At 38.2% G+C, this 13,920-nt stretch overlaps 1 protein-coding gene across 2 annotated transcripts in view; it reads right to left on the reverse strand.

The window, feature by feature from the left end:
* Positions 1–7,554, reverse strand: part of COL5A2 (collagen type V alpha 2 chain) — a 156,948-nt gene extending 149,394 nt beyond the window's left edge. The window contains exon 1 of one of the 2 annotated variants that reach the window (XM_008062664.2): positions 7,050–7,554. In XM_008062664.2, coding sequence (XP_008060855.1) covers positions 7,050–7,146 — 97 coding nt within the window. In that variant the 5' untranslated portion in view covers positions 7,147–7,554. The remainder of the gene's footprint in view (positions 1–7,049) is intronic. The other variant, XM_021714804.1, reaches the window with a different exon arrangement.
* Between the last annotated feature and the right edge of the window lie 6,366 nt (positions 7,555–13,920).

The following is a 13,920-nucleotide window of genomic DNA, read 5'->3' on the forward strand; positions in this document are numbered from 1 at the left end:
TGTTGGAGGGAAGATAACAAACTGAGTTGTGGATACACTGACTCTGAAGTGGTTCTAGGCCACCCAAGGGCTAGCTGAATATATACCTCTGAAGTTCGCATGAAAGATCAGGGTTGGAGAGAGAGATTTGAGAAGTATCAGCTGGAGACACTAAACAGAGAGAACTGGTGAACTAAATCCTATGAGAAGAACAGAGTGCAAGAGAGAAAAGAAGAGACAGAGTCCATGAATGAAGCTGAGAGGGAAAGGTCAGAGAGGTGGAAAACCTTCCATGGGTAGCATTTTAGGAAAGTTGGAGTGGTCAACTGTATCCACTAAAAGGTAAAGGTCTGATAAAATGAGGTGAAAGTGGTCCCCTGGCACATCGCACATTTTAATCCTCATCTTACCAGACCATCTTAAGTGGAAAGGAGGCGCCAAATGAGGACATGGGAGGCAGAGACAGAAAACCATACTGCTCCTTTAAAGCAGCTGGGCTAATAGTAAAGACAGGTAGGGGCCAGACATGGGCCCTGGGAAAGAGCTGAGCTTGTTTACAGGTTGAGGGGGAAAAGTAGATAGAAAGGAAGTGGTGGAAATGATAGAAAAGAAAGTGTGATTGATGAATTCCCCCAAAGAGATGAAGAACAAACAAAATACAGGAGACCAATCCAGGAGGTGCTTCAAAACAATTCAAAGATTTGCTGAAAGCAAGAAATATGCTACTAGGATTTGCATCTGTGACGTGTAAAATAGATTGTAATATCACTTTCTGGGTCTCATTTAAGTACTCTAAAAATACTTTTAGGGAAATTTCCCAAGTGATCTTCCTAAGAGTCCCAGCAGATGACAGCGGTGTGTTACTACTTCCCCAATATTTCAGATGAGGACACAAAGACTCAGTGAGTTTAAAGGACCATCCACAGGTTGCAAAACTGCTAAAGAGAGCAGGGACCAGAGCCCAGGTGTTCTCTCATGTGATGGTTGGGTCAAAGCTTACTATACTTGTTATTCCACAACAAGACTCTGAGGCTTGTGTTAAGCACTGTTTCCACTGAGAATATAATTTGCTGTTGTTTTAAAGCTGAATTCACAATTATGATGAACAGACACGCTAAAAAAAAAAAAGAAGTGGGTAAAGAGAACCAAACTGTGAGTCTATCTTTCCTCCTTCCCTGTTCTAAACTTAAAAAAAAAAAAGATGCATACATTTTTTAGTCTAAACATTATATCAGAAGGTTATAGGGGCAGAGTTCCATTATTCATCAATATTAACTTACAAATATTGTTAACATTACTATCCTGTAAAAGGCAAAAATTGGGCCAAGAAAATCTTGCTTTATTGGAATTTTCCTTATACATGGTTTCTTAGAGTTATATTCAGTATAAAATGGAACCACCTTGATTTCTTTTGAAAGTTTGTTTTCAAACATATCAATAAAATCAAATAAAAACCCTAAGACTGCCAGTATAATCATACCTTTAAGACAAAATTTTACGTAAGATACACTCACCCCCCCCCACGCAAATGCCAAGGGTAGACAGTTCTTTAAATATCAAATATGGCAGTCCATCACTCTTATGTAAACTTTACATAAAATATGTATGAAATTTACATGGGAGAAATTTAAAGGAAAAATAAATTATCAGTATCTTTCTGATAATTTCATTCTGACTCACAAAAGCTTTTCAAGCTATAACTTTCGCAGTTATAAGAAAAGTTCAAAGACTTTATATTTTTCAGTAAATTGATAATGTCTCATGCCATGTCTTTAATGAAACTTCCAGTTCATAAAGAATATTAAATCAAAGAATACCATTGTTTAACTCCAAGATAGATTTGTCTTATATAAACGTGTACAACTTGCCTAAAGTATGCACCAGATCAATTAATAATTAACAGCACTGGTCTTTTCTTCCTACCTTTCTCTATCTCTTATAAATAAATTTTCAATGTTGTGATCTTGGGTAAAAAAAAAATCAGATCAAGACCCATGTCCAAACATTTTATGAATGTCATGTAAGAAGGCCAGGTGATGATATATGAATTATCCTTCAACCTGGAGCAGCCATATGATTTTCTGTGACCATAAAGTTATTCTGTGACCATAGCCTAATATGATTCCAGTCTTCTAAATCCCAGCTTCTTCAAACAACGTTCCTCTTTGTGCCTCACATCCTGAATTTCAGGCCTGTCATGACAGTGCTGAAAGTGTGAAGGGCTGAAAGTAAGAGAGAGGAAAGATTGAAAATGAAAAACATACATTCACCCAGAAGTACATTCAAATGACATTTGCCCTTTGTGTAATAGAATGATTCACCTAACCCACTATGAAGGGAATCTGGGCCTTGAGTTATTTTTCCAGAAATGATGAATTTGCAATGGTTTATCTACAAATTTCATAGGCATCATTATAAGTAAAAGGAATAGCTAGAATAGCAAGTTATTACCAAAGTCATGGTGTGTGGCCTTGGAACATAAAAGCCAACTGACCCATATTGAGATCCAAAAAGAGCTAGTCAAAGATTTACTACAGTGGTTCACCAATATCAGTCAGAGTCACCTGGAGAGCTCTGAAAATACAGATGCCTGGATCTCACCCAAACCTACCAAATCAGAGTATTTGAAAAGTAGGGGGGCCTAGAATCTATCATAGATTCCAGGAGAATTCTTATGTAGTCAGCTCCACACTGATCTGTGGATTGCTTTCCAACCAGCTGAAGGAGTGACGGTCAAAGTCTAAATTGTTAGTCAATATAAAGAACTCACTAAATCTATTGACCTATCAATCTGCGTAGGTAGGAGAGGCAGATTCTTCAAACCAAAGCTTCAGTTTGGTTTAGATAAAAGTCATAGGTACTTCTAAATTGATCTGAAGAGAGTTAGACAAGGAAGCAAAGAAAATGCAGCCTGTCAAGTGCCCTCCAAGCTTCATAGTCCACTCAGAAATGGACAATAACCGGGGGGTATTACTAGTACAACAACCAGAACACACAACTCCATTCTATACACTGAAACCGTAAGATCTAAAAATGCCGGCATGTATGCTCACAGAGGCAGGGATTGCAGCTGCTTCCTAATAGTCCTCCTTCCACAGATACTTCATAGCAAAACTCTATTCCGCAGAGTACATCACCAGCACCACCCTGCTAAAGGGTACATTTTCTAGCCACTCTTGCAGCTTTGTGTGACCATATGACTAAATGCTGGCCAACTGTAAGTAAGTTCAAATGTCATGAAGACTTAAAAGTCTCCATAAACTGGGAAGGGTGGTTCATGGCCTTTGTCTCCCAACCTCTACCCATAATGCCTGGAAAGTACAAATAATGGCTGGAGCTACAGCAGCTGTTGAGGACCATATAACCGAAGGCCATACTCTAGTGATACAGAAGCAGAGAGCTAGAAAAAGCTTGAGTCTCTGATGACTTTGTGGAGGCAATAGGCCAGCCTCTCACTGCCTGCTTAGAAGCTATTTTTACATAAGAAAAAAAAACAATTTTTTTGTTCATTTAAACTACTGCATTGTTCTACATGCAGCTAGACTTAAATATAAACACCCACTATGAAAGAAAAATGTGTATGTCCTATAGGATCCCAAGTGTCTACCTCAATAGTAATGAGCTTAAAACAATTTGAGTGAACAAGCATCAGAAGTTATGTATTCCTATCCTGTGCCGCCTTTAAAATGATGCATTTTAAGAACTTCTGAGTATTAAGCATCTGCTTCTTCAGATTTTCATTTTAACAATGAGAAAAGTGGCAGCCATAGCATCATTAAAAAAGAAGAGACCATGATACAGAAAGGACTGTGACTCCCTCCTCTCTTAGTAATCAGAAAGCAGCTTGGGTCCAGGATATCAGCGTAGGGTTGCAACATGATGGCTGCAAATTTATAGTCCATGAGCCAAGTCTGGCACCCTGATATATTTTATTTGGCTTCTGCAATACCTTCTGAAAATGCTAATTTTGAATGCCTTAAAGTAGGCCTGCACCTTCAGTTTGTAGATGCCCCAGCATCCCTTGTTGATGTTCAAACACTTGCTTTAGTTGTTTATGTTACTTGCCTGGCCTCTGAATGCATTGATGCTCACAGTATCTGGAAACAAAATGGTACATTTCTGTACCTTCTCTTCTCTCCATTGCTCATCTGGTGTTGAACACAATGATTCATACCATAGATTATTTCCTAAGATTAAGTATGCTTACTTCTAATAACAAGAATGTATATAGCTCACTGTATAGACTTTTTTATTTAGGAATATAAATTTCCTGGAAATGCTCTAGTATTTCTATTAGAAAAAAATGTGGAATCTTCCAAACACCCCCACCCCCACCCCACCCAAATCCACCACACATACACAGGCTCTTGGAAAGCTTATTTTGTCATCTTAATTCCCTGATTTTTGTTACTACTTAGTTTCAACTATACTTATCCCAACTTTCTTTTTTCAGTTCCTTATGAATTTAAAAAATCAAATCAGATCTTAAAACTGAATGACAAGTAGTACTGATTTGGACCTAAAATACCTAAAACTTTATTTATTTACTCTTATTTTATAATTCAGAGATATTACTGTCAGGCAGGCACACTGTGCTTATGTTTTACATTACTGGTAAATGCACAGTCAAACAGAGGAAGTACACCTTGAAATCATAAGAAGAAAGAAAAAACATAAAACTCATAAATATGCACTTTCATGCAATAATGGGTCTCTATATTTTCAGAGGGACATATTTGTAAAAAAAAAAAAGTAAATATCACATTAAATGACTTAGATACAGCTAAAATTTGAAAAATGTACTGGATTTGTATTGTACCTTATATGTTCCTTTAATTTAAAGCATTTATCTAAGCTTACTCTTCCCCAAACTCAAAATCACATGGAGTGTCTAAGTTCTAACACTTTTTTTAAGCTTGTGACATGCCTGAACAGGGGAAATAAAGTATTGCCAAGTCTCCACACAATATCAGCTTAAACCAAATTATGCATGGTAAGTACAAACAAGTTCAGTAGCCCTCAATACACTGGATCATCCTAGAATTATTTTCTATATTTTCTTTAATCAGGGCTATAACTACCGTCTTTTGCTATTAAATGTCTATCACATATATCTTCTCGGGTTGTGTAATAAAATAGAGGAATTTACTTTTACAATACATATGCAGGAATTTATACATTCTCTGTAAAATATAATGTTTGAAATTCCAGTTTCTGTGTTGTTTGATTATACTGGGAGAACTGGGGGTGGTTTGGAGTTGGCACCTTTTTGCACCAAGCATCACATGCCTAACATTTATGTAAATTAGCATTGAGGAAAATTAAACTCTATTCATTTTTCAAAAACACCTACAGAATAATTATGGCTATCTGGGAAAATCTTTTTTTAAATGACTTATTCCATGTGCCTTATGAAATATTCCTCTGACTGATTCAATTATTCAACTGTACCCATACTTTATAAAATTATTAATTTTAATATAAATTAGCAAAGAAAGTTGCATGAAAAGTTTTATATTAATTTTGGTTGTTTTGGTGGGGAAAGGGAGTAAACAGTTCCTTTTATAATCAGATTTTCTATTTCTGTTGTAATTTTTCTCCCCTTTTCTGACTTCTGCTTCTTATTTGATTATCCTCCCCACCCTTCCAAGCAGCACATGCTTTTCATGCCATTACAAAGAAACTCAAAATTTTTTACCTTTTATAAAGTGCCTCATGTTTTTAAAACATAAAATGTAGCATAAAAGTTTCTAAGACTTAGAAAGTGCCCCCTCTATGGGACTCCTGACAGATTGTTGGGTATTCATCTCCAGAACTCTATTTTCACTCTTTAAAAGTTTTTAGAACTTATGATCTCTAGATGGATTTTATGAATGTATCTGGAGAAAAGACACACGGAAACAGATACTTGTAGTAAAAATATAGATATACACATATGTAAATATGTATATTGTGTGTGTATTTGTTTGTATGTATGTCTATGAAAGTAACAGAAAAAACTAATGAATGTGCAAAGTTTTAAAAGGTTGAATTTGATGTTAAATAGTCATGAAAATCTATAATGGCCTGTTTTAAAAGAGTCCATGTCTATTTCAAAATGCTATCCTCAAGAGTAAGGATTTAACAGTCAGAGGAACCAATTTAAATATTTTCTTATATTCTGTAACAACCATGCATTTTTGTTTATTCATACTATACACTCCAACGGCAAAGTGTGCAAATTGCATCGGAAAAAATGTGGTAACCAGGGAGGATTTGTCTTTAAAAAAAAAAAAAAGAAAAGAAAAAAAGACTTGTATGTAAGGGATAACGCCCACACAAATATTCCATGCCAAATAAGTTATATAGAAGACATACTGATTTCCTGCCTTCCGCCATCCAACCGGGAACCAACACTGTCCTGCTAATCAAGTCAGTAGGGTGGGAAAATCCCACTGTTTAAGAAATCTGGCTTCTATCAGCCTCTGTCACAGAGAAGAAACAAATGAGATTGCCTCCCAGCAAGCAAAAGTGATTTTAAGATCACAAATGAAAAAGAAGAAAGAAGTGCAAGTCTGTAAAGATAAAAGAATGAGGAGCCAAAGACAGAGAAAAAAAAACAGCTATCAGAGTTGTTGCAGAGGTTTTGCTAAACAAAGAATTTTATGAAGCAGCAGAGAAGTTCAGTACAAAAAAGACTCCACCCTGCCCAGCTCCTGCGCGACTTTTCCTTGCTCTGAAACTCCAGCCCACAGAGCAGACCTTCTCTCACTAAAATCCCTCTAGTGCCCCATTTTAAGCACTCTTCTTTTTCTTTTAAACTTCGCACTCTTTCACTCAGGCAAAAGGACTTATGAGAGGCATGCCCAGAGATATTTAGCATTGTGCTCTTTCCAAGGGCAGACAGAGAAGCTTCAGATTTGCAAACATCCCGTTGTCTTCCAAGCCGTTTCTCAGGTGCAGATCTGTCAGCCCCCTTCTCAAACTTCCAACCAGAACCTCCTCTTCATGCTCTTCCCGGGGCTTCAACATTCCACCTAGCTCCCAAACCGTGCAGTAAACACCACAAGCAAAGCAAACGGCAAACTCACCATCCTCGCCTTCTTCCTGGGCTTTGATTGAGCCAAATTGCCCTAATAAAACAGTCAAAATGAGGAGAGGTCTTGCTTCCACCCAGTTTGCCATCATGCCTAAATATTAGACATGTGGGTCCTCCTGAGACTGATAAGTCGACTCTGAGGTTATTGTAGCACCATGAAGTCAGCTGGGGGTTCTTCTTTCAGCACCAGCCCCAGGGCAGCCTCCGCAAACCCCCTTTTTCAGCACCAGCTCCAGCACAGTCTGCGAAAACTTTTTTCGAGCGATGCAGCTTTAAATAGGAAGAATGCTGCCTCCACTTCTTTTCCTGCCCCTTTTCAGCTTGTTCAGGCTCATAACCATCCAGTGTCTGCCAAGCAACGGTCTGATTGATGGTAAACAACCGAATCAGAACACGCGTCTCTGTGCCTGGACTCTCCTGATTTCATGTATGTTTTCAGCATAGAAGGGGTTCAACAGCAGAAACAAACGTTTATTTCTCTTTCCTTTTATTTTGTTAAGAAAGCCTGTTAGAAGAAAAGAGTCCAATTTTCCCCTGCCTAACCCTTCCCCCAGACACATCCTTTCACTTTTTCCCATAAACTGAAAAAAAGACATTACAGAGGAAATACCGCCTTTTAACCTAGTTTTTGGCATTTAGATAATCCAAAACTCTCCTCTCCCCCTGAAATCTTTAAAAGTTCACGTTTTAACCCTTTCTTTTGGCTAAATAGGAAGTCTTCTTGTCCCCTTCTCAGATGGTGTTTCTTTGCCCATCCTCTGAAAGGGGACTATGGGAACATTGCCCAGGTAAAGTCCAGGTAAGGAAACTATTTTGAACAGATAAATTTGCGATACATCATATTCTGAATCATGAAGACAGATCCTCTCCTAATCATTCCACATCTCTCGTTAAAAAAGGTTCCTCTTGTCCCGGCGTGTTTTATTATTTAAAAATTAGTCTCCTAAACTAGTGTGGAGGAATGGGAAGCACACAGTTCAAACACCGGCTCTGTCTCTCACCAATTTTGTAAACATGCACATAGTCCTTTAAGTCTGTGCACTCCAGTTTTCTCATGTGAGTAAAGGGCTTTAGACTGACTAGTGTACAGGGTTTAGGGACACTAAAATGAGTAATACATTATTAAAGTTCCAAATTACAAAGAGCTACATAAAAGCCAATGGTGATGTTATTAACCTTAAACCAGCTTTTCAGAAAATATGGTAGTTGCGGTTATAAATGCCTTCTAAGAGCAATCCCCATGAACTTTTGTGCCCCCCTCATGTTTATCAAGATCTTTATGACCTCAGAGTGTTCTGTATAACTGATCTGCTCACCACCTCGAGTCCACCTAGAATCAGAATAGATGTTCTATGCAACACAAGTGAGTCATCTGTTTGTAATTACTCAGCAATGACCAGGTGCCCTGCACTGTACTAAGCATAGAATGAACAAGATGACAAAAAAGAAATAAAGGGCATGCCCATTACCTTCAAGGAACATATGTAGCTGCTGAAAAACAAAATTTGCATTAACCAAAGAAATGTAAGTCACAGTATATAAATATGTGTGGGATGCATTAAGCCTAGTAGAAATTCAGAGAAAGGAGAGATTACGAAAAGAGATTAGGTAAGTAAGGCGTTATTATCGCTTTTCTTAATAGAAAAAAAATCCAAGAATTTTAGAATTTTAGCTTTGGAGCTAGAATCAGTAGAAAAGAATTCCAGAGGAGGTCAACTTTCCAAGTAGTTTTTAACTTTCTAACCTTTTACCTCTCGGTTTAGCTTTTCACTCAGACATGTCTCATTTCAATGACTTCTGTCACTACCACACAGTTCCCGGGAGTGCCCTATACTACTTACTGAATGGACTGAGTAAAGACCAAAACTCTCTCTTCCACTAATTCTTTCTGGAATATCTGAGAGAAGCTAGGACTTGAAAACCATCTTGCTAAATATTCATATAGAATAATAGGAAAACAAATCAGTGCAGGGAAAATACTAACTTTTCTCTGAACTTGCCAGTTTTATTCCACTATGCCATTATTGACACCAACACCACCCTGATACTTGAAAGATTGCCACAACCTTCCCGTACCTTGTGTGGAATCTTTACTGATGTGCAGGACAGCAAATACTCATGGAAAATCTGCAACGTTCAGAACTCTTCTCCGTGCTGGGATACAATGATTAGATAAGATCACAGGACTCATGGCAGAGTCAGTATACATAACATTCAGTGCCTGTTCACATCAAAATTCTAGTTTCCATTATTAAAACAGTTGTTGTCACTTCATTAATGCATTTATTTTAAATTTAACTGTAAACATGGCTTATATAAGAAAGATAAGCCGGGCTCGGTGGCTCAGCCTGTTATCCCGTGCTTTGGGAGCTGAGGTGAGTGGATTGCCCGCGCCTGTGGATTCAAGACTCACCTGGGCAACTTGGCAAGACCTCATCTCTACAATAAATCAAAAAATCAGCCGGGCATGGTAGCACATGCCTGTAATTCCGGCTACTCGGAAGGCTGAGGCGGAAGGATCGCCAGAGCCCAGCAGGTTGAGGCTGCGGTGGCTACTGCACTCCAGTCTGGGCGACAGAGTGAGACTCCAACTCAAAGAAAAAGAAAGATTAAAGGCACAATCCAACCTCTCACAGTTACCGCCAGTTTCAGCCTCCTCTTCCCATCATATCTAAACTCATGGTATGAGAGGAACATGACAAATATTGTCAGAAGAGCTGAGGTAAATAAGTACTCTATATTGTCCTTGTGAACTTTTGACATCTTGTTTAAGTCAAGTCATAAATAGTAAAATATTTTGCAACTTGGGCTTTTCCTCTATGTTTGGCCTTAGGGTCCCATGTTACAATTTGGAAAAGACAAACATACACAAGTGTTCACTAGGATGTCTGTTTAATAGATGTGATTGAATTCAGGCTAGAGGACGAACCATTTCTTAGTTCTTGATGAACTGACTCTAGACCTCAGTGCTGGAGTAGGAGTTCAGGAACTTCAGTGAAGCACATCCCAACAGCATACATATTATAATAATATGTTCTCACTGGGTGAATTTTTACCAATTCTCACAACAACCCCAAAAGGTATTTATTATTTTTCTCAAATCATATAAAAGGAACTAGGGTTGAATGAGATGTTTACTTGCTCAGGTAGGCCCAGCTAAAAGTGGTAGATTTAGGTTTCTGTTGTGGTGATGTGTAACTTCAAAGCAAAGTTCTGAACTGCATTTTAGCTCTTCTTAGAACTACCTGACACTCACACTTCCAATTTCTGGAGAAAAGATGTCTCCATGTCCTTTCAGGGTTAACCCTCTCTCTTTGCTCCAAATCCCATCCTTTCATGTCTCCTTCAGGGCATCACTCCATCAATGGGCCCCTCTCTCTCCTGTACCTTCCACCTGTCCTCCTCTTCTAGTGCTCTTCCTGCAGTCTATAAATCTGTTCTTCACCTATAGCCCATCTTTTAAAAAAGGAGGGGGAGGTTTTCCTTCACTCCACTTCTTCTGTAGTCTCTTTTTTCCTTCTACCCCTTCTCCTTCCAGTCATCTGCAACCATCCGTGTCAGGATCTCATGCTAGCCCTCTGCTGTTTCTTGCATCACCAAAGACTTCAACAATCCATTTGTTCATAAACCCAAAGACCTTTCTTCCTTCTTAACGGTTAATAGTATGGTTGATATTCCAATTACACCTGCTGAAGCTCCTTCCCCCATGACTTCTACGTTCCCACATAGCCCCCTGGGGCTTATGTTTATGCCCCCTGGTTTTCTAGTTGAGCTTCCTTTGAGAACTCCTCCAAAGTCATTTGTGCTCTCCAGTGTTGTGCCATCAGCTTTTTTTGTCCATTGGCTTGGGTTATATTACTTATTAGATCCCTTGGCTTTGTTTCCACCTATGTACCATGACTTCCAGGCAAGGCTTCCCTCCTGAGCAACAGACCTGTATTTCTAAGTGTCTACATAAAACGTCTCCTACTGAACAATTTATAAAACTCAGAATCCAAAATGAAGCCATTAGCTCCACTTGCCTTTATAACAGGTAACGCTAACACCAAATCCCAGTTCCAAATATCAGAAACATGAGAGGATATCCTTCCTTTTCCCTCAACCTGTTACCAAGTCTTGTTGGTTTGCTATGCAGTTTGGGAGAGAATTGTTTCCTTCACTCAATTACTCCCATTTCTTAAAAACTGACACTCAAGCACTTTCAAGATAACATGATCACTTAAAATAATAATAGTAAGAATGAATGCCTGCTTCTTGGTCCCCAACTTCTTCTACTTTCCTCTCATTGTTTCCTTTGTAGGGAATGTAGATTTTCCCAGATATATGAAACATTTTCACACCTTAGAATGTTACTCAGGCTCTGACCTTTACCTGAAATAACCACCTCCCTGGTCTAATTCATTCTCTCATCCAACAAACGTATATTGAGTGTCTATTATTTGTCAAGTTCTATTCAAAACACTAAGGGTATAACTATGAACAACCCAGACAAAGTCCCCAATTTCATGGAGCTTACAACCTTGAGTGGAAAAACAGCAATAAGTAAGTAAATCAACAAAGAAGGTAATTTCAGAAAATGATATGTCATGAAGGAAATAAACAGCATATTGTTTTAGAGTTACTAGAGCATGGGCTACAGGAGGGATGCTGCAATAGGGCCATCAGGAAAGACCTATTTGAGGTGGTAACACTGAAGCTGAGACCAAAGATTTGAAGATATTGTATCAGTGAAGAACTGGGGGAGGATAGGGGGAAGGCATTTTAAGCAAAGGAAACAAAGTGGGAAAGACTTGGAAAGATGTATGAATTTTCTATGGCTGCCATAAAAAATTTCTATTACCTGTGACTTAAAACCACACTAATATATCATATTTCTGGGGGTCAAAAGTCTGACATGGGTCTCCTTAGGCTAAAATCCAAGTGTTGGCAGGGCCGCATTCCTTTGTAGAAACTCTAGGAGATGGTCTATTTCTTTATTTTTTGAGCTTCTGGTAATTACTCGCCTTCCTCTTATTGAAGCCTCTTCCTCCATCTTCAAAGTCAACAACACATCATGTCCCTGGCACTCCTTTATTGACTTTCTCTGACTCCAGCCTGGAAAGTTTTCCTGCTTTTAAGAATTCATGTGGGCTGGGCGCGGTGGCTCAAGCCTGTAATCCCTGCAGTTTGGGAGTCTGAAGCGAGAGGATTGCCTTAGCCTGCGGGTTCGAGACCAGTCTGAGCAACATGTTTAGACCTCGTCTCTACAACAAATCAAAAAATTAGCTGGGCGTGGTAGTGCCTGCCTGTAGTTCCGGCTACTTGAAAGGCTGAGGCAGAAGGATTGCCAGAGCCCAGCAGGTCCATCCTGGGTGATGGAGTGAGACTCCAAGTCAAAAAAAAAAAGAAGAATCCATGTGACTCCACTGACCCCATCTTGTTAACCCAGGATAATTTCCCTCAAAGTCCTTAATCACATAAGCCAAGTCTTTTTTGACATGTAAAATAGCATATTCACAGGTTCCAGGGATTAGAATAGGGGCATCTTTGAGTGTCATTATTCTTCCTACCAAAGATAGGGATAAACTTTGTGCAAAAGTAGAAAGAAAGCCATCAAGGCTACCATGATATAAGGTTGGATATGATATTTGTCATTAAATCTATTAAGGGCCATGGGAAGAAGTTTGAATTTTTTTCTAAATGCAGTGAGAAACCAACAAAAGCTTATTTATACAGAAAAGTGACATGCACTTTTTAAAAATACACTATTTTAAAAAATATGACTGGCAGTGATAAATGTATTATAGCAAAACAAAGATAGAAGCAGGAACAATGATTAAAAAGTACTTTTAGTCCCAATGGAAGATGCAGTAAAAGTAGAAGGAAGCAAAGGAATTAAGGATATATTTGGAAATAAAATTTCTGATGGATTACAGCGGGCTAGAAAAAAATTAGAAATTGAGGGGTGCACCTCTGCCAGCTAAGTGGATAATCCATCCACAAAGTTCAAGTGTCTCCTCCCCTGGCAAACCAATCTGCTCCTTTGTAGAACTGACCGGCACGTTTTGTGAAAACCTCTCTGACATCACTCTATATTTCATGTCTGTTCCCCCTATTATATTGAAATCTTCCTGAAATTAAAGATTTTTTTTTGGTTATTTATATTTACCTAATAGTCCTTTATTAACCATACATTGTTTGGTAAAGAATTCATAGAATTTGATGATTGAATGACCACAGAGAAGTAGCAGTGAGCATAAAAAGAAAAAAGATGATTCCAAGATGTCAGCCCTAGAGGACCAAGAAAAGGAGGGTCCCAGGATGTAACATGTAAGAAATATGTAAGCAAGGATAAGAAATTGTTAGTGAGCAGAAAAAGAACACGTAAATAATTAGGTGCATCTGTGTACATGTATGCTTTGAAATGGCAAGCCATAATTTTTGAATAGGAAAATCTGCATATTGTGTATGTACTCTTTTGGTGAATGAAAGTCACTGTGAAAATAATAGATACAGTATTGATGATAATAATAGCTAGAATGTATCAAGTACTTACTACATCTCAAATACCATATATTTACCTTAAGTGCATTAACTAGCTTAACCCTTAAATCAGTGCTGGGGGATAAATGCTATTATTTTTCCTATTTTACAGATGAGGAAGGAAATTGAGGCTCATAGAAGAAGTTAAATAACTCACATCAATTACACATCAAGAAATGACTAGATCTTGGTTTGGAGCCCCAGCTACACAATCTTTCTCAACAAGGATTTGAGGTTCAAAGAAATTATAAGACGTTTATGCCCTTAGTTTAAACTCTATCATTGATTTTTTTAATGACAATATTTGGAGAATTACTCAAAATATCTTTATAATAATTTAT

The sequence above is a fragment of the Carlito syrichta genome, unplaced genomic scaffold (genome assembly GCF_000164805.1).
Source record: "Carlito syrichta isolate Samal-C Ts95f unplaced genomic scaffold, Tarsius_syrichta-2.0.1 Scaffold305791, whole genome shotgun sequence".
NCBI lineage: Eukaryota > Metazoa > Chordata > Mammalia > Primates > Tarsiidae > Carlito > Carlito syrichta.